Below are 21,322 nucleotides of genomic sequence, written 5' to 3'. Positions count from 1 at the left end.
GGCCTCTGAATGTGTGTGTGCAGATGGTAAAGTGGTCCCAGCATGCAAGAGAAGGCGGCGGAATGTGTGCAGCCCATCGCCGTGCCTCTATAATGCCACCTGTGTGTCCAGGGGACATGATTATTTGTGCAGGTGAACCACACAAAACATACACAGGGATCCAACAGTGACTGCTCTCTCTTTCTAGCTGGCTAGAACTGGACATGCTGGAGACAATTTGATCACATTTTCTGTCTGCCCTTCAATGTGAACACAATTTATTTTTCACTTGAATACTCAAAATAGTGAGTGACGTCCAAAATAAGTTTTATAATAATAAAGCTATAACAATGATTGCTAAAATATCTCCTGCCTGGGTCCCAAAAGCCATACTGAGTTTTTTTTAATTTCTAAATGTTATCCTCCATTATTGCTCCAAACTCAATAAATATCGGTAAGTGTGGTGTTTCACAAGTTAACACCTTTCTTTTTAATGACTAACATGGCACAGTTGTTTATTTTGACACTCAACACTCAACTGTTTAATCAATAGCTAAAAAAATGTGCATCCTTTGGAAGCATTTTGAATACCTATAGTGCTGAGCTCTGGCAGGAAATTAAGCCACCTTTCAAAATATTGTACTGTATAAAATATAATATGTTTGAATCAATATAGAAATTGAGTAATGTCAATATTTTATGCAGTTTTTAACATCATATACTGTCTTTAGTTTTGAATTGTGTGATTCATGATTAGTAGCCATAGTTTCAGTTCAACATCATCAGCCGTCCTCAAAGATAATTAATGGAGCCTTTTCTATTTCTCGATCAGGAAATGACTAAACCATCCAAAACAGTGTATGTATATTATGCTTATTTTTTAAACTGTACATGGAAAACAAATGAATTCTTCTTAATGATTATCAATTTCTATAAACGTAGATCCTGATGGGGGCATTATTCGCTAAAATAATCAAATTCTCTGTGTTGAACCTTTTACAACAAAATGTGAAGCGCTTTCAATACGTGCTCCTTTTGAGACCAGTAAAATGGAACCTGACATACGGTACAATGCGGTCTTGAAACATTCCTTTAACACAGTAACACATTCTTCTTTAAAATTATAATGTCCTTTTAGATAACATTCTTCTTCTGTATTACATTCTTCTTGCAGATTACATAATTCCATTCTCCTCACCACTGGTTGGTAGATACTTATCAAACTGAAACTTTATAGTATATTCAGTGCAGTGATTAATAGTTTTTTGTAGTGCAGATAAACAACACTGTACAGATGTTCAAGCAAAACGGATAGTTTCCATGAGGACGGAAATAAAAAAAACAACAATCCTATTGTGTTATAGTCCTCGCTTACTTTATTGAAGGGAACAATATTTCATTCGTGACTTCAGTGCACACAGCATTGATTCAGTACCCATATATATATATAGGAACTCAATCAATGCTGTGGGAGGAAACCAGAGTGCCCGGAGAAAACCCACGCAGGAACGGGGAGAACATGCAAACTCCACAGAGGCGGGGCCGGGGATTGAACCCAGGTCCTCAGAACTGTGAGACTGACGCTCTAACCAGTCGTCCACCGTGCCATAGATAGATTAGATAGATAGATAGATAACGGTATTCTCCCCACGCCTGCGTGGGTTTTCTCCGGGCACTCCGGTTTCCTCCCACATCCCAAAAACATGCATGGTAGATTAATTGACAACTCTAAATTGCCCACAGGTGAGAATGTGAGTGTGAATGGTTGTTTGTTTGTATGTGCCCTGCAATTGGCTGGCAACCAGTTCAGGGTGTACCCTGCCTCCTGCCCGATGATAGCTGGGATAGGCTCCAGCACGCTCGCAACCCGAGTGAGGAGAAGCGGCTCAGAAAATGGATGGATGGATGGATATATACAAACACACACACACACACACACACACGCTAATCCATAACATTGTATCCGCAGATTAAGTTTACTTTATCGGTCCCTCCTCATTTTTCTCAGACGCGGGTCACACATCAAAGGAGAATATATATATATATATATATATATATATATATATATATATATATATATATATATATGATAGAGAGAGAGAGAGAGAGAGAGATTAGATATGGATATATACAGATATATAAAATGCATAATGTTTGACAAACACTTTTGTCTGTACACCAAAGTGGAAAAGAAATGTATGAGTCCAGACATGGTATGAAAATATAGCTTGTTAGCGCCTGAGGCTTGGGGTGAAATGATTTTATGACACTCACCTCCTCTCAACAGATGTCTGCAGGGCTTTTCAGGGAAGAATTGTGAAGAAGTAATTGACTACTGCCGCCTGCTCAATATCAACTGTCTAAATGAGGGATTGTGTTTGAATGTAATTGCCGGATATCAGGTGAGTAATTCAATGTCTCCGTTATAATCAAATACTCAGAGGCCCCAGAAATATGTCTCATCTTGCACCTGGAAGGATTATGTGATCTCCTCTAATACGACATTGATTAGTTTGATTGTGACAAATGCTTCAAATTAGCTGTGCACATTCATCTATTTTTTCAGATGAAAATGGCATGTTTATACAAACAGTCTCAAGCGCTATTATCTTTTTACACCAAAACCCAAGATCAGCATATCATATGCTCATTCAAAATTAATTCCATCTCTGGCTCCAGTTCTGTATATCTGCTCATGAAAAAAAAAAAAAAAAAAAAAAAAAAAAAAAAAACACATCATTAATTGGAACTAGCAATTAGAATGCTACAACCTGCCGGCACAAAGCACTAACGTAATTCAAGGCCATTAATCAATAAATGTACAATAGTTGCATTGCTCAACACGACACCTTCTGGTTCAAACTGCCTGTATTTGCGCACTTGTCACAAACATCAGTATTTTTATGACACCCGAGACTCCTTTGTGATGACCCATCCATCCGACCATTCATTTTCCGTACCTCTTATCCTCGCTAGGGTCGCGGCGCCTTGTAGCGTATATTAGTTAAATACAAATTTAATTAAAAATTAGGAGAAAAGAATAAACTGCTAGCGACGCCTAGATTACTTCTGGTTTAGCGTAATTTTAAATTACAGCTTTATAAATAAAGCTATTTTAACTAGAAAAGGGCACCACGTCACTTTTTAGATGTATAAAACTTCAGGACAGTGACGACAAACCTTTTTTTTTTTTTCATTAGTCTCATAATTTGAAGGTTGCTACATTAATTAGATAAGAATTCTAGACAACCAGAGGTTTTTTTTTCTCAAACACAAACACACACAACAATGCAGGTAGTGAATCTTATGAAAAATTTAATGATCAAACATGGGGAATCTACAGGGAAACAATACAAAAAACAAACAAACACAACAAACAAAGGACAGAGTATTGGCAAAGGAAACTGGCTTGTGATGTGAGGGTGGGATGAGCGTGTAGTGACAATGCATATAGCTGGGGATTCCTGTTCTCGTTAATTTGAACGCAAATATCCACTAATCAGCGGCACGATGGTCGACTGGTTAGAGCGTCTGCCTCACAGTTCTGAGGTCTGGGGTTCAATCACCGACCCCGCCTATGTGGAGTTTGCATGTTTTCCCCGTGCATGTGTGGGTTTTCTCCGGGCACTCCGGTTTCCTCCCATATCCCAAAAAAATGCATGGTAGGTTAATTGACAACTCTAAATTGCCCGTAGGTGTGAATGTGATTGCGAATGGTTGTTTGTTTGTATGTGCCCTGCGATTGGCAACCAGTTCAGGGTGCACCCCGCCTACAGCCTGATGATGGTTGGGATTGGCTCCAGCACTCCCGCGACCCTTGTGAGGATAAGCGGCTCAGAAAATGGATGGATTGAGGGATATGCACTAATCTGTACTTTTAGTAGACCGCAATGTTGGATGTACCTGTCTTAAACACGATTGAGACAGGCAGGTCAAGCTTCCGGGTGTTCGGCTAGCCCGGTCCACACGGGAAACAGGTGGATTTGGCGGAAAGGAGGAAGAAAACGAAATGGAGCACAAAAGGTTCCCAGGCAGGACGGTCGGAGCCCGGGTGTCTCTGCTCGCAAGACGTTCGGAGTGGGCGTGTGGTGCCCGCTTCCCTCCTCACGGAGTGTGACCAGGCCCCCAAAAAGGGTAGCTCGGAGCACTGGCAGGATGCCCTGCAGTAGCAGGGCATCGTGGTAAGGTGGGGCGTCCTGGCTGGGCCAGTCTTCGGCAAGTTGGGTGGACGAGACATAAGCTCTAGCCCATGGGTAGCTCTGACCTTTTTATGGCCAGAGCAAAAAAGGGGGTTGACCACCCCCTCCCTTTCCCACCACCTTCGGGACAAAAAGGGAAGCTGGACCGGCTCTGAGTGTTACTTTTCCATTTTAGGATTAGTTTGTGGTTTAAACCCAGTGGAATAAAATATTAATTATTGGATTTAAGATAACGAGACCATTTTCCATCTTTGCATTGTCCCGCGCCCATCCTCTTTAATCCCTGTAACAAATGTTTCAATTGTATGTTTGTTGAGAACACTAATATTTCCAAAGCAGCAGTTGTGTGTTGTGGAGTGAAACATTTCATAGGGTTCAGTTGACAACAAATTTGACATCAGATATTCAAGTTTGCAGAAATACAATCACTTGTGGTGTTCATGTAAAATTCTTAAAATATTAGATCCCAGTCAAGTCCAGTGAAGTGATCCGTGAATCCAGGTTGCAGTGGATTTCCGCTGCCTGTGGGTTTCGCTAATACCCCGTCCATTGTCCCAGCTCGGCTGGCAAGTGTCGTGGCATGCAGCAGGGAGGAGACGTCTTTGTTGGTGAGGCTCTCCAGGCTGGCTGGTGGTTGAAGTTAATTAATTTAACGTTCTGGTGCAAAACCAGTTTTTTTTTTTTTTTTTTTTTGTCTCCGCTTTGATGCTCCTGATGCTGGTAATTCATTTAGCGTCGGCGTTCGAAACCAGTTGTCTGTGTCTCACTTTGATGCTCCTGGCTTGTAATTCACTTAGCGTCTGTGTGCGAAGTTGAATCTCGCTACTCCGTGGTCGTCTACCTTGGCGGAGAGAGCGGCGGTAGCCCTAGACTGGGGTGCTGGGTGTCATCTTTTAATGGTGTGTCCGTTACACGCCTATTTCAGCTAATTTTGGGCGAGAGACCTGAACGCTGAACTGGTCGCCAGCCAATCACAGGTGAGGGGTGGGGGGCACATTCTGCCAGAGGTGGGACCAAGTCGTCGTTGCTTTGAAAGTCACAAATAAGTCTTTGCCCTCAAGTCGAGTTGAAAGTCTCATGTCAAATTTTGAGTCCTTTCGAGTCATTTTAACAACAAAATAAAAATATATTTTAATATACATAATTTTATTATCTAAATTGGAGACTCTAAATTGCCCGTAGGTGTGCATGTGAGTACGAATGGTTGTCTGTTTGTATGTGCCCTGCGATTGGCTGGCAACCAGTTCAGGGTGTACCCCGCCTCCTGCCCGATGACAGCTGGGATAGGCTCCAGCACGCCCGCGACCCTAGTGAGGAGAAGCGGCTCAGAAAATGGATAATATTATTATCAAAACACCACCACCAGAAAATGATACTGTTGCTGTCAGATGTCCAATTATGTGCAGATACACATTTCATGGCAAGTTACAGTAGAATCTTTAATATGTGACATAAATCTCAGTATTATCTTTCATGTACTGTCAAAACAGCACATCTACAGATGACGAGTGCAAACCTTTTTTTAAGTCATGTTTTTAACTTTTGGTTAGTCTGTACCTCACCATTCTGTTCACTTTGTTTTGACACAGAGATTCACAATGTTGTCACAAATAGAGCAGATAAACGCTCCAATTTCCAATCACGTGATCTGAGTGGCGCAACTAGTGGAGAGTCTTGAATAATGAAAGTCATGTTTTTAGCAAGATGATTGACAATAAAGGTCAAAATTCACTGAATGGACTCCGGAGCACACCAGTCAAAATCGAGTGGCTACATTTTCCAATAAATTATGAAATATGCTGATTGCAATGGAAAAAAAATATATATATATATAATATATATATATATATATATATATATATATATATATATATATATATATATATATATATACACGCTTTGATAACATCAAAAGGTTTGTGTAAAGTTAGTGTTATTTGTACCATTGTTTTTGCTGCAGTGTATCTGTACCCCAGGATGGATGGGAGAGTTTTGTCAGTACGTGAGCAATGCCTGCCTGATAAAACCCAACAGATGCTTGAATGGAGCCACATGTATTACAACAAGCCAGATGTCGTCCCCTCCACAGTACATGTGCAAATGCCCAAATGGATTCATAGGTGAGAAACCCTTGTCTTATCTGTCCTCACCATCTTAACGTATGTCTTTGATTGAAGAAACTCAGAAAGATGCTTGCAAAAAAAAGGTTGAATCTTGAAAATACTGTAACTAAATCACTGAGTCACTGAGTATTTTTACACCTTGAAGACAAAATTGCATTTTGCATGTAAAGCAGTCATGCTAATTCAGTCCCTTCCATTTGGAATCTAATCTTATCATTTGGTGTGTGGCATAAACATTATAAATGTGTGCACACAATGAGACTCATGCATTAAAACTGCATTATTTTCTGAATGTTAGAGTAAATGCTTTGGCTTTCATTTTCTTTTCCTGGGCCCTAATTTTGGTTCTGGAAACAAAAATCCAGCAGCATGGTGGATAACTGGTTAGCACATCTCACAGTTCTGAGGACCAGGGGCCTCATGTACAAAAGGTGCGTACGCACAAAAACGTGGCGTCCGTTCTTTTTCATGGCAAAGTTCAGATGTATCAAGAGTGACATGACCGTGGAAATGTGCGGTGCCTCACGCCAACTGCATGGCTGGCGTACGCACGTTTCTACAGCTTTTGGTGCTTTGGCGATACTTAGAGGTGATGCTGGGAAACTGTTCTAATAAATCTGCACACCAGAGACACATGAACAATTAGCACTGATGAACAATTCATGCCCAGCAACATTTGATTTCAACAATCCAATTGAGGCAAGGACTGAGAATTCATTTGTTAACCAGTGTATTTAATGAACCACTGATATTTGTGAGGACACCTATTAATTGATCAAGGCGATGATTTATGGCGCCTATTGCCCTCACAGTTGCTTCGTGACTCCAGCACATGCACTGAAAAAAAGAGTCCTTTGAATTTACTTCATTTGAACATGTACATCGAGTGCACATGATTAAAATGTGTTTAAATTGACATAATTTACCACTCTTCTCCTAAAAAAAAAACATGATTTTTTTGTCAGCGTGCGTGTCCTCTCCTGTGTATTAAAATAATAAATTGAGTAATCAAAAAGGAGTCAAAGTTTTTGATATCTTCTTTGATATGCTGATGTGCTTCTATTTGAATTCAAAAGATTTATTACAAATACCACACATATCACATTTACACATGAACCTTTATCTCACAGGGCTGAGTGTAGGTTACTGTATGAACACATTTTTTATGAGTTCTAAAAAATTTATGGTATTAACCTTGTGGGGTGATCATAGTCAGCCACGTCCTCCCATCACCCCTGAGAGAGCAGCGTCACCCATGATCGCAGCGATTCTCTCCTCGAATGGGTGAGGCCCTCCGCGCCGGTTCTTCCGCCTTTTTTTGGCCACACTTTGGCGGTGGGCAGCTGTCCTCCGCTTCACATCCACCTTAATGTCTGAGCACTTCTTTTTTTAGTTCAGCGTGTCCCATTCACTCCTCTTTCGCGTGTTGTTAACGCCGTAGGACAGCGTGCCAAGGAGGATGTTCTTGCGTGCATCCACTTCATTGAGCAACTTCACATTAAGAAAAATTCTTTTTCTTCATTACCTTGCTCATTTTACTTTTTTTCTGATCATGCAGAGATCGGCATCTCAGGTGCAGGGTTAATTTAAATATGATTTGCATATTCAAATGTGGGCGTGGACAGGGAGGAGTCGGCGACTCCAACATGTGCGCTCATTTCCACGTTGATTGGAATGTACGAAGGAAATGTGCTTGGATTCATGAGTATACAGAGTTTCATACATCTGAATATTTTTGTGCGTACGCCGTTTTCTGGATTTGAGCGTATGCCATGTTTTAGGAGGAAATCCACGCAAGTCTTTGTACATGAGGCCCCAGGTTTCAAATCCCGGCCTCACCTGTTTGCATGTGCTCCCCGTGCTTGCGTGGGTTTTCTCCGGGTACTTCGGTTTCCTCCCACATCCCAAAAACATGCATGGTACAGAAGGTTGATTGAAGACTTGCCTGTAGGTGTGAATGTCAGTGGGAATGGTTGTTTGTTTATATGTACCCTGTGATTGGCTGGCGACCAGTTGAGGGTGTACCCCACCTTTCGCCCGAAGATAGCTGGGATAGGCTCCAGCATGCCCGCGACCCTATTGAGCATAAGCGGTACAGAAAATGGATAGATGGAAACAAAAATCCCACGACTCTTACAGTATATTGAGAAGTTTGTACAAGTCTGTTCGAATTCATGCAAATGCGAGGGTGTCCGGTCAATAAGTTGCCTTTGTCAGCTCATACACTGTACATGACTGACTGTTTATTGGCATAATATTTGAGCCGAAGAATGCAGTCTCAATTTCTATGTCAAGTCTTAGGACTGTTCTAAAAATCAAGTAAAAGCTGCCCTTTACTTGTTTTTATATAAATATAAAGATAAATATCTTTTTTTTAATATAAATATAAAGATAAATATCTTTAAAAAAGGGTTATGCCCAACCAACTTCCACATTTGGCAAAACAGGTCAAAACACTTCGTTACGGTTCAGGTGACTGGTGGGGCCCTATGTCAGGAGACCAGGACAAAGCACCTGTAGAAATATTAAACATCTACACTGTCTTTTGTTTACACACAAGATGTCTTCAAGAGTTACTAAAGATGACAGTTCCTATGTTTAGAAGTTTGTTTGTGTTTACATTTATCATACAATACTTTTATAAATACATTTTATCCACATATAACTTTTGTATAAAGACAGAGCCATAAAAAAACAAAACTTTGCAATTTTGGGTTCAAACTATCATGTCATCAACCTGTATTTATGCTATTTATCACAGCTGTGTTAAGAATTTTGTCATTTGACATTCCGCTGACAGCAGATTACTGGAAATTGATTTGAATCTTGATAAAAGTTCTTTTAAACCCCGTATATGTGATTATGATTACAAATCTTTAATTTTGGAAAGATATTTTCTGTTTTTTGGTGCACAAACAGTCTTAGAAGAAATCAGCCATGGTGGATGTAATTACACTTCAAAACTGAAGTAGCATTGAGAGCAGAAATGAAAATAACTTAACAAAAAAAACTGATTAAGTTAAAAAACTGATTAAAATACCCCCAAGAAGTAATCCTCAACAGTGTCTCACCATGACTTAAATAAAGCTAAAGGTTGAGATGGAGCATGTGGAGGACACATCGACCTATTTAGGAAGTGTCTGTGACCTCGAGTAGTGTAAATATATCACAGTGAGGTCAGCAATGTTGTAGAGGTTTAGTTTCCTACTGCCATGTTTGTAACAAACGGTGATTAAGTGCCTAGTGCCTGCTACCAGCTCAAGGTCTGTTCTGTCAATGACTTTTTATCCCTAACCTCACTAAGGAGGCGGAAAATATAGCAAGGAAAAAAAAAAAGTCATCACATAGATTAAGACTTGTTCTGAGGCATAATTTACCTTAGAGGTCCAATATAACTAATAAATAATTCAACATAATTGTCATAAATGATGGACTCAAGTCAAACACATCCTGTTCTGGGACGCTTGTCAACTTCCCCTTTGAATAATCAAAATGTTCCCATTTGAAAGAATGCTGATATACGGGTAACCACTTTTTAATTAGCTATCAGCTTGGAATATGGAGGAAATTTGTTTAAATATAAACCACACAAGCCTGCTCTAAAATCAAATAAGTGACACAAATCCAGGGGGAGATATGCTGCTCATGCACATCTTTAAATATATTGGAAATGAAGACTTGTTTGAAAAATATACATATATCATGATAAGTCCGCATAGAAATGGCATGCTATATTTTCAAAGTATCATCTATTTGGTCATAGCCGTGCGGTCGTCTTCCATTATTATTATGTACATTATGTACAACCCCAATTCCAATGAAGTTGGGTCGTTGTGTTAAACATAAATAAAAACAGAATACAATGATTTGCAAATCATCCCCCCCTGTCAACTGTCAATTGACTGTCTGTTGTCGTACTAGAGCGGCCCCAACTACCCGAGACAAATTCCTAGTGTGTTTTTTGGACATACTTGGCAAATAAAGATGATTCTGATTCTGATGTTCAACCTATATTTAATTGAGTACACTATAAAGGCAAGATATTTAATGTTCAAACTGATAAACTTTATTTTTTTTAGCAAATAATCATTAACTTAGAATTTTATGGCTGCAACACGTTCCAAAAAAGTTGGGACAGGGTCATGTTTACCATTGTGTTACATCACCTTTTCTTTTAACAACATTCAATAAACGTTTGAAATGAGGACACTAATAGATGAAGCTTTGTAGGTGGAATTCTTTCCCATTCTTGCTTGATGTACAGCTTCAGCTGTTCAACATTCCGGGGTCTCCGTTGTCGTATTTTACGCTTCATAATGCCACACATTTTCAAAGGGAGACAGGTCTAGACTGCAGGTAGGCCAGTCGAGTACCCGCACACTTTTACTATGAAGCCACGCTGTTGTAACACATGCAGAATGTGGTTTGGAATTGTCTTGCTGAAATAAGCAGGGGCGGCCATGAAAAAGACGCTGCTCGGATGGCAGCATATGTTTCTCCAAAACCTGTATGTACCTTTCAGCATTAATGGTGTCTTCACAGATGTGTAAGTTACCCATGCCATTGGCACTAACACAGCCCCATACCATCACAGATGCTGGCTTTTGAACTTTGTGTCCATAACAGTCCGGATAGTTATTTTCGTCTTTGGCCCGGAGGACACGACGTCCACAATTTCCCCCAAAAAAAAGAAATGTGGACTTGTCGGACCACAGAACACTTTTCCACTTTGTATCAGTCCATCTTAGATGAACTCGGGCCCAGAGAAGCCGGCGGTGTTTCTGGGTGTTGTTGATAAATAGCTTTTGCTTTGCATAGTAGAGTTTCAAGTTGCAGTTACAGATGTAGCGCCGAACTGTATTTACTTACATTGGTTTTCTGAAGTGTTCCTGAGCCCATGTAGTGATATCCTTTACACCTTGATGTCGGTTTTTGATGCAGTGACGCCTGAGGGATCGAAGGTCACGGGCATTCAATGTTGGTTTTCGCCCTTGCCGCTTACATGCAGTGATCTCTCCAGATTCTCTGAACCTTTTGATGATATTATATGGACCGTAGGTGATAAAATCCCTAAATTCCTTGCAATTGTACGTTGAGGAACATTGTCCTTAAACTGTTCGACTATTTTCTCACGCACTTGTTCATGAAGATGTGACACTCGCCCCATCTTTGCTTGTGAATGACTGAGCAATTCAGGGAAGCTCCTTCTATACCCAATCATGGCGCCCACCTGTTCCCAATTAGCCTGTTCACCTGTGGGATGTTCCAAACAGGTGTTTGATGAGCATGGTTTTCGGCCTTGCCGCTTACATGCAGTGATTTCTCCAGATTCTCTGAACCTTTTGATGATATTATGGACCGTAGATGATGAAATCCCTAAATTCCTTGCACGACCGGTTCAGGGTGTACCCCGCCTCCCGACCGAAGTTAGCTGGGATAGGCTCCAGCAGCCCTTGACCCTTGTGAGGATAAGCGGTAAAGAAAATGGAGAGAGAGAGAGAGAGAGAGAGAGAGAGAGAGAGAGAAATATATTTTTTTTCTGCACGGCACTGTAGTGAAATTCCCTGATTTAGCATTAAACCCTGACACACTCACCCGTCAGTCAGATAAGCCCTTACATAGCACTACATGGACAAGCTTTTCTACTTCTTTTTCACTGCTAAAATCTGATCCCACTTCAGCAATAGAAATTTGTCTCTTGCATGCACTGTGGCACCTCTTAGTGACTGATAAATTTGATCATTTTCCATCATTTTGGGATTATTTTGCCTCTTGAATTTTTCAGCCATGCAGCATAAAAAAAACAATTTAATTTCAAGCAGTGCCTTTAAAACTCCCACTGTACTCTATCATAAATCATAACTCTGGGTGTATTGCTCAAGCGTTAGTATGGAGGTTTTATTTAGCAAGGATTAATTTTCCACACTGGAACACTTATATTACACATATATTATGCTGGCCTTGTTCACAAAATATAAATCAGCCACAACACGTGCATTTTTTTCTTTGTTCTTTTTTTTGCTACCCCTACAGTTGCGATCTGTAATTTACTCTTAAGCTTTTTTTGGATGTAAATCAAAAGCATTTAATGTCTATATTGTCAGGATTCAGGTTGCAAGATGGACCCAGATGCAGAGAGGACAGGGAGGTGAGTTTGTGAATAAACGTTTATTGCAGCGGACAAAGGAACTCCGAGACCTAAATCCGGGACTGGCACATTAGGAGTCCGTGTTGTCGGTAGGGCGCAAGAGGTGAGCACTGGTTTGCAGGGAGCAAGGGCAGATGGCAGACTGGGGACAAAGAACAAGAATTAGGGAGCGGTAACTCACTATGTCTTCAGGATGCAAAAAGATAGGCAAGGTGGCTAGGCTACGAACTCGACGTAGAGCGTTGATAGTCTAGCGACGAGTTGGAGTCCCACAGCGTCTTAAGAGCAGTCAGGTGTAATTAGGACAACAAGGTGCAGCTGCTAGACTCCAACACGTCAACCCTGAAAAGCACTCATGACACACACGCACACGGGCTAGACTCCGGGTGCTGAAACAGCAGCCCTGATATTTATTAAATTCTACAGACAACAAAACAACTAAAGGAAATGGATGTGTGAAGTAAACCCTATCACAATGCACCTGTTGCATAACATCACTTTTCGAAATCAACATTGTCTGATAATTTTAGTTTGCAGCAAAGACAGAAAGATAATGACAAAAGTAAAGTGTACACACTATTGCTAATGTAATGCGAGAGGTTTTCTGACCACCTACTATAGACAGGGGTGCACATAAGTGGTGTGCAGGTGCACATGGGCACTGAAAATATTTAAAGAGCACCCTAATCCATTGTAATGTTTTTTTTTTTTTGTTTTTTTTTTTGGGAGGGGGCAGGATTTCGCTTCGGTAGATGGGGCTCGAGTTGTGTGGTTATTCACAAACAACTCGTTCAAATGAACAAATCTTTTCAGTGAACATACTAAATGGAATCACTTCATGAGCTGCTATGGACGAGACTGTACTAATTGTCACCAGTCAATCACAGGACACAGTTGGACAAACAACACACTTGAAGCCGGTGTTCCAGAGAAAACCCACTCAAGCACAGTTTGATCATGCAAATTGAAAGAAAGAAACTGAGACAAGAAAGAAAGAACTCAGACAAGATTCGACCTTATTTTAAAATAGTCAAACTCGACTGTGGTGCAAACGTGCCAGCCACATACACCATGCTGTCCTACCTCTGCTCACCCATTGACAATCAGAAAGAAGTACATGCGTTTCCCAGATGCATAAGCTGAAGCAAAGCATGGCATCGTTTGTTTATAATGAGCTGTAGCATCTACTCTGCTGAGGATATCAATCTTTGCAGCTTCGAAGCTCCCCCTCCCTCCCACTGACAGAGCACTAGCACGTCTGTTCCAAGCTTTAGCAGAGCACAAAACACGTATCCATCAAGTAACCTGCACCCTGCCTCATTGCCTCTGTCCAAGCATAGCTAACAAACCTTTCCTCAGTAGATTTACATTAGTTCCCAATGTAAACATGTGGAGTTTGTAAATTGAAAATCATTACAAAAATTATGTAATGGTAGTTTAAATCTTACAAAAGTATAGAACTGTAGAATTACATAAAATTATGAAATAAATATTTTGCTCAATCATGACACTGAAATGTGTGTACTGTATGTTCTGTACGTAAGAATTAATATATTGTTAAGAATGATTCAGGTGCAATGTCCTTAAAATGTTTCATTTAAAGAACAAAGTTATAGCTAAAATACATTAAAATGCATAAAAAAAGTGAAAAAGGACCTTTTGTATGCAAAGTAGTCGAGTATATTTGCAAATATGCTATATTATTATTATGATTGTTTTTTTGTTTTTTTTTGCTTACTATGAATTTATGTTATTGTTACTGCAGCTGGTGCTCCTGATACTACGGGAGTATTGATCTAACCTTACCTATGCTAACCAAAGAAATAATTTTTTTAATTTTTTTTTTATCACCTAGGAAGAGACACATTTTAGTTGCATATTTGTAAATGTCTTTTCTCAGGAACCCACTGTGAGATGGAGCTCAACGAGTGTAACTCCAACCCCTGCCGGCACAATGGCACATGCTTCGACTTGGTGGGACACTATGAATGCCAGTGCCCCACAGGTATGTAGTTTTGCCAAATAAAGGTCTTTTTGTACAGATACCAGTTTTAGCTATGGTGGCAAGCAGTGATGCAGCCCTTTTACAATCGTACCCAATGAATGTGGTCTCTGAGTCTGAGCCAGGCACCCTCTGGCCTTTTCAGTGTTCGTAGAAAACCTGCGGTGATTAGCCTTTGCCAATGGCATCACTCAGCTAAAACACAATTTGCCTGAGGAAATTAAGTTGGGGAAATAGACATGATTAAATTGTGCACGTATTAAAGATTTATTTTTTTTTGGCACATACACAGTTACTTATTATTCTAATATCCATCACGGCTCCCATTTTCAGTACTGCCTGTGCAAAATTATGGGGGATCGGCGCTTATCCCCAATCACTTTGAACGAGAGGTCATACCTGAGCAGATTATCACTTTTACAACCATTCACACTCAAATTCTATTCTATTCAGCTTTTTTGGAACGTGTTGCAGCCATAAAATTCTAAGTTCATGATTATTTGCTAAAAACAAGAACATTTATCAGTTTGAACATTAAAAATCGTTCCTTTGTAGTGTATTTAATTAAATATAGGTTGAACATTATTTGCGAATCATTGTATTCTGTTTTTATTTATGTTTAACACAACGTCCCAACTTCATTGGAATTGGGGTTGTACTTAAAGGTTGGCCTTGGTTAAAACGAACTGGTGCAATTTATCTGATAGTGTACTTTGCTTGATCAAGTGGGATTGTTATTAAAGGAATTAATAAAATAAGATGGGTGGGTCATTTGATGTCAATATGATATAACGACCGTAGTGCTTACATCTTTTATATTAGCAAAATAGTCAAAAATATCTCATTCTTCTCATCAAATACTGTACAATGTTGTTCATTACAGTCCAGAACAACAGGCGGATGAGAAGCTCTTTATCTTAGTTGGTATGTTGGACAGTCGGTTTGCCACATTTTTCATCTGTATTACGGGCCAAGTTTTAGTAAAAGAGAGGATCTTGTATCAATTGATTTATCCAAAATGCAGCCTTATTTTTATTTTTTTTTGCTTTGGTCTGGACCAGAGAACTAAATTATGAACCAAATTTAGTCAGGACACACCCTTCAATTCAATTATTTTTTTGGGTGATTTTTTTGGGGGCTGGGGTGACTGTGGCAGGATGTGAGAAAAGCCAGATAAGAACAGGTTGAACTTCATTCAGAAAGGCCTGAGATTACAGAGATTCAAACATGACGCTTGGTCTCCATGTGAGGAATCAGCGCAAGCCACTCTTGTATCTGGCTGCCTCCTTACAGAAATAATTAAAATGTCCACACTTGTGCATTCAACGCAGCAATGAAAAGCCTGGAGTGCTCCAGACAATACGTCTCCGTTTAACAACTTTGGCCCATGATTGACAGCAGAAAGAAATCACAAAGCTCATTAACAGGCCCCAATAATGCATTGGAATTGTGCTAATACATCTTGAAACTCCCATCAAAATAATTTTCCATTAATTGCTTATTTTGCCTCACCGGCTGAGACCTGAATTTACATTCGTGCAATGAAAAGTGATGGAGCCCTTGAGAGGGCTCTGTGTTGTGCAGTCACTTTGCCTCCTTTAATGGCGCATTTTACTGCAGGTAGAAAGAAACATCATTAAGCAGTAATATTTTTTTTTTTTGATGAATTGTCCTTAATGGAAAACACAGAGTAATGGTTCTGCATTGATGCTATTGAATAGCACTATACTGTATATATGTATACTATAAATTTGGTCTGACTACCACACATTTTAGTCTGAATCAGGACAGTTCCACTTTAAATGACACATGGAATAACGATTGTAAGCTGTCAAGTGCAGAAATAAGGACACTCATACGTTACTGTATTCAGACTTTTGAACTGTCCAGTGATGTAGCTCTTCATATTGAAAGAACCTGAGGTTATTCTCAAACCTGCACAGAAAAGAAAAAAACTTGAGGAAATGTAGTGTCCACAGAAATCCTCACAGACATGACCAGTATCTACCGTATTCCACAAAAACGGTGCTAGTGCTAATATTACCCGCAAAACAAAATATAGCCTTGAATTAATTGTATCCCAACATGACAATCTGCTATTACTTTTGTGCATAAATATACTTAGAGGTCACACTTTCATTTGGTTCATGTTCCAATTTTGTGTTTGAAATGGTAATGGAGATATCAACAAAATTAGAATTTTGTAAGTCTTTGAGTGATTTTTTTCCCTCATACACAGTCACACAATTTAAGCTACCCTTATTGGAAACATATTGTTTTGTTGAACTTTTATAGTATTATAAACAATTTGAGGATTTCCTGCATTATACACCATGGTCAGCCCCCCATCACTGATACCAAATTGAATTAGACCCATTGGTTAAAATGTGGCGGCACGGTGGACGACTGGTTTGAGCGTCTGCCTCACAGTTCTGAGGTCCGGGGTTCAATCCCCAGCCCCGCCTGTGTGGAGTTTGCATGTTCTCCCCGTGGCTGCGTGGGTTTTCTCCGGGCACTCCGATTTCCTCCCACATCCCAAAGACATGCATGGTAGGTTAATTGACGACTCTAAATTGGCCGTAGGTGTGAATGTGAGTGCAAATGGTTGTTTGTTTATATGTGCCCTGTGATTGGCTGGCAACCATTTCAGGGTGTACCCCGCCTCCTGCCCGATGATAGCTGGGATAGGCTCCAGCACTCCCGTGACCATTGTGAGGATAAGCGGCTCAGAAAATGGATGGATGGATGGATGGATGGTTAAAATGTGACACCTCCTTCCCACACCCTATTTAGAAATGGTAACTGTATTCTGTTTATTTAGGAAAATACAGGTTGCACTTTATGTGCCCAGTGTGACTCTATCTGCTATTGCACTACTAAAGTTGATAAATGCTGACTCTGTGACAGTTGGACAATGTGGACCTTTTGTACCAAGCCTTTGATGTGAATAATGGTAATTCAGAGTGTTTGTTCACTGACTTAACACTTGTTGTAAATCTTAATATAAAGACAACTTGGAGACCTTCCTTTGCACACAAACTCATGCTTTTCTCTTTTCTGACAAAGCCACCAGAAGCTCTCTTTCTGCTGCCTTTGCAACCTGACCTAATCCTCAATCGGGAATCCCTAACTCTCTGAGTAAACTGGTGTTCGATGTGTTCACACGTCCATGGTAACGAATTTTCATAGGGTGAACCTTCTCCAGCCTAAATCGAATATTTTATCTCAGTAAATCTAAGCCTCTTTCACTCACACGCATCATCTGCTGCATCTCCCAATGGTGAAGTTCCACAAAGCCAGTTCCACTTGCAAGAAAATAGACCTCTGGGTTTTAGACACCACTGCAAAGTAAAGTCACACTACATGACTGAATTTATAAGTGGCTGGCCTATAAGAGAATGTGCTAAAGCCAAAGTAATACATAGTGGATATCTTTTTCTAAATGTATTTATTTTTGTTTTTTTCTTTTTTATTGTAGTGTAATTTGGTATTATGAGTAGTGCTGACATGCAATTAAAATAATGAACGATTATTTAACTATGAACTGTAATTGATCTAATTAATCTCTTTTTTTAATCTCACCTAAAAATTGTTGAGAAAAGTCCTCAACAGATATTTTCATTTAAAATGATTATATTATTGAGGCAGATCAAAAGATATGATCCAAGAAAAATCACACTATTTATAAAATAATATTGCTCATCATTAAATAGTACATTTGTCAGCCTGTCGGTCTCAGACTTACTCATACGCGAGCTGTTCTAGAGTTTAGTTTGGTGAAGAGTTCTGCGATTGCTTGCTAGTCTTCACTGCTAATGTTAGCTGTGCAGGTGTTGATGTGGTAGGGTAAACCTGCTTGTATGGAAGCAAAATCGACCTATCACAACAGAGGCTTGAATTTAAAAAGAAAAGAAGCAAAGCAACACAAATACAAGCCACACAGGACAACTTGCATGTAGGGAACTGCATTGCGAAAGTAAATTAATGCGATAAAAGAAAACACGAGATATGACTCTAATTAATTAATTGCTCTTAACACGATAATTTGACACCCCTACTTAAGAATGCATATTTTAGATCAGCTGCAGTTAAATAAAGTTTTTGTTCCGCTGGCCTCATTACAACAAAAGTCTCCTCATATATTATGTCTGTGAGTATCCCCCAAAAACCATGACTACCTGAATAAATCAATGCCCTCTCATGGTAATTCCACAAAAGGTTAAGCCCTATATTATGTTTGGATTGGCCTTGGTGCATCCACAAGAGCTCTGCATGTACAAACAGAAATGCTATACAAATATTGAAACCTCCATGTTCTGCTTAAATAAAAGCTATAGTTTTCCATAAGTTAAATGTATCTAGAAAATGGTGTACAATTAGGCAATATCCTAATGCATCATCATGAGAAGAGACTCATTAAATAGTTTCCCTGATATATTTCTTCAAGATGAGGGGCCACCCACCCTTCTTGTGACTGAATAATGCGGTAATTACTGTATGTACGTTTACTAGTATCCAGTCACCTCTTGCAGGTTTTCTTGGCAAGAACTGTGAATTGGACATTGATGCTTGTGCACTTAACAGCACATGTCCACCAAAGACTCTGTGTTTGGATCTTTCTGATGGTCTAAAATATACCTGCCGTGTGCCCTGCCCCTCAAGCCTTCAGGTGAGTAAAATATCTTATATCCTTGTCGGCCGCATGGTACAATAGTGTTCAGCATGCCGGCCTCACTCAGGAGATCTGTTTCAATCTTGTTCTCATTGGAACATCTCTATGTGGAGTGCATGTTCACCCCATGCTTGCTGGATTTTCTCCCGGCACACTGGATACCTTCCGCATCCAGAAAACATTGCTTTTTAAGTTAATAGTTAAAAAGTCTAAATTGTCCATAATATGATTGTGCGAATATGAGTGTGAATGATTGTTTGTTTATACAGGTTCGTATCCTACGATTGACTGGAGACCAGTCTCTCACCCAAAATCAGCTTGAATAAGCCCCAGTTACCTACGACGCCAAGTCGTCGATAGGTGGTGTAGAAAATGGATGAAATATTTATTTATTGCACTACCAATGATTTTTGGTGTTGTTATTCTCTCAGGGCCATTGAGAGTTTAAGGGTCCAAACAGATGACTTATGGGTAGCTGTCATAGAACTACCACTCAATAATTGATGATTGACTAACAACCAGTCAAGGGTGGATTCCATGTTTTGCCCTATATCATCTGGGATAGGTTCCAGTCTGTGCACAACCTTTACCAAGATAAGGGATACTTTGTTGAATAGAGTGTTAGAGTATTTTAACACATCGGAGCACTTCTGTTTCAGTGTTAGACTTTATTATCACATTAACAAGTGCATTTTTTAAATCATGTTTTCAAATGGCAATGAGTGAAATACACATTCATAATATCAATTATTGGATAATGTCTCTGCAAAACAAATTATAACAAATTAGAAGATATCAAATTAGATTTTTGCAATATGCAGGTACCAGATGTCATTCATTGGGATCAGAATATTGTTTAAGTTTGTGGTTAGGATTAATGGTTTTCAAACAGGTGGCCTGGTAATGGAAATTAAGATTTTAGCTGCAGGAGCTCTTGGGAACTAGACAGTAGCAGGTTTGAAAACATGGAAATGTTGTAGGAGTGATTTTTGTCTGCTCCCTAAGCACTGTCAACTCAACGTGACTTTGAGCAAGACATCAAATCTATAAATTGCTTTACTATACGGTTTCTCCCTTGCCTATATCTCAATAACATACATGGTGCTCAGGCACTACTGGAAACTAGATCTGTGTGTTTGTGAGTGGTTAAAAAAACAGATTTGAAAAGTGAATTCCATTAGTGTTGATCATCCATCCATCCATCCATTTTCTACACCACTTATCCTAACTAGGGTCACGGGTATGCTGGAGCCTATCCCAGCTAACTGCGGGCAGAAGGCGGGGTACACGTTGAACTGGTTGCCAGCCAATCGCAGGACACAGCCATTTGCACTCACATTCGTACCTACGGACAATTTAGAGCCTTCAATTAACGTACCATGCATGTTTTGGGGATGTGGGAGGAAACCGCAGTACCCGGAGAAAACCCACGCGGGTACGGGGAGAACATGCAAACTCCACACAGGCGAGGCCGGATTTGAACCCGGGTCCTCAGAACTGTGCCGCCTCAGTGTTGATCAATATTGTAAAATTTTAAGATGACATGGAACGGGAGCATTCTTCAGATGGAATGAACTTTAGTCAATTCAGACATGGATGAATTCTTTGTAACATCTGTGTTTTTAAGTGTCTAACTTTTGCCCTCAGTGATCTTGTCTTGTAAGACATGATTTAGATGGAACATGAAATAGCAAGTGAATAGAGTATAAAGCACAGATCAGTATTCATGAGTATCATGTCCCAGTAATGAGGCTCATTCTCAGGCTGCCAGGAGGAGAAAATAATTAGAAGCTGTATTGTGACATAATGCACACATTCCTGACCGGCGCAATGTAAGATATTATGATACAAGAAAAAGTTTGCTTTTTTTGTTTTGTTTGTTTTGTTTTTTGTTTGTTACAGATGTCATCTCTATCTAACCACTCTGTCTTCTTTCAGCAGCCATGTGCCAATGGAGGGCACTGTGTGTTGAATAACGGCAACAGCTACACTTGTATCTGCCGCCCAGGCTGGTCGGGCTATAACTGTCGCACAAATGTCAATGATTGCGTTCAGCATTGGTGTCAAAACGGCGCCACTTGTGTGGATGAAATTGATGGCTATAGGTGAGTTTTCGTATCTCGATCGCCTTTGCGTTGCCCAGGTGCTGCAGTGTCAAAGCCCATGACATTAACCATCCTCTTCTGTCTCAGTTACAAC

The 21,322-nt window shown here is 39.9% G+C and overlaps 1 protein-coding gene across 10 annotated transcripts in view; it reads left to right on the top strand.

Moving 5' to 3' along the window:
• Positions 1–21,322, top strand: part of eys (eyes shut homolog) — a 259,849-nt gene that overhangs the window by 78,134 nt on the left and 160,393 nt on the right. For 5 of the 10 annotated variants that reach the window (XM_061690335.1, XM_061690334.1, XM_061690331.1 and 2 more), the window contains 6 exons: positions 2–132; positions 2,267–2,381; positions 6,139–6,298; positions 14,350–14,454; positions 18,984–19,120; positions 21,065–21,228. In XM_061690335.1, the coding sequence (XP_061546319.1) occupies positions 2–132; positions 2,267–2,381; positions 6,139–6,298; positions 14,350–14,454; positions 18,984–19,120; positions 21,065–21,228 (812 nt within the window). Of the gene's footprint in view, position 1; positions 133–2,266; positions 2,382–3,566; positions 4,787–6,138; positions 6,299–14,349; positions 14,455–18,983; positions 19,121–21,061; positions 21,229–21,322 lie in introns of those variants that run through there. The other 5 variants (XM_061690332.1, XM_061690330.1, XM_061690328.1 and 2 more) reach the window with 3 other exon arrangements.

The sequence above is a fragment of the Phycodurus eques genome, chromosome 11 (genome assembly GCF_024500275.1).
Source record: "Phycodurus eques isolate BA_2022a chromosome 11, UOR_Pequ_1.1, whole genome shotgun sequence".
NCBI classification, from domain to species: Eukaryota; Metazoa; Chordata; class Actinopteri; order Syngnathiformes; family Syngnathidae; genus Phycodurus; species Phycodurus eques.
This window is presented reverse-complemented; position numbering and strand designations above follow the sequence as displayed.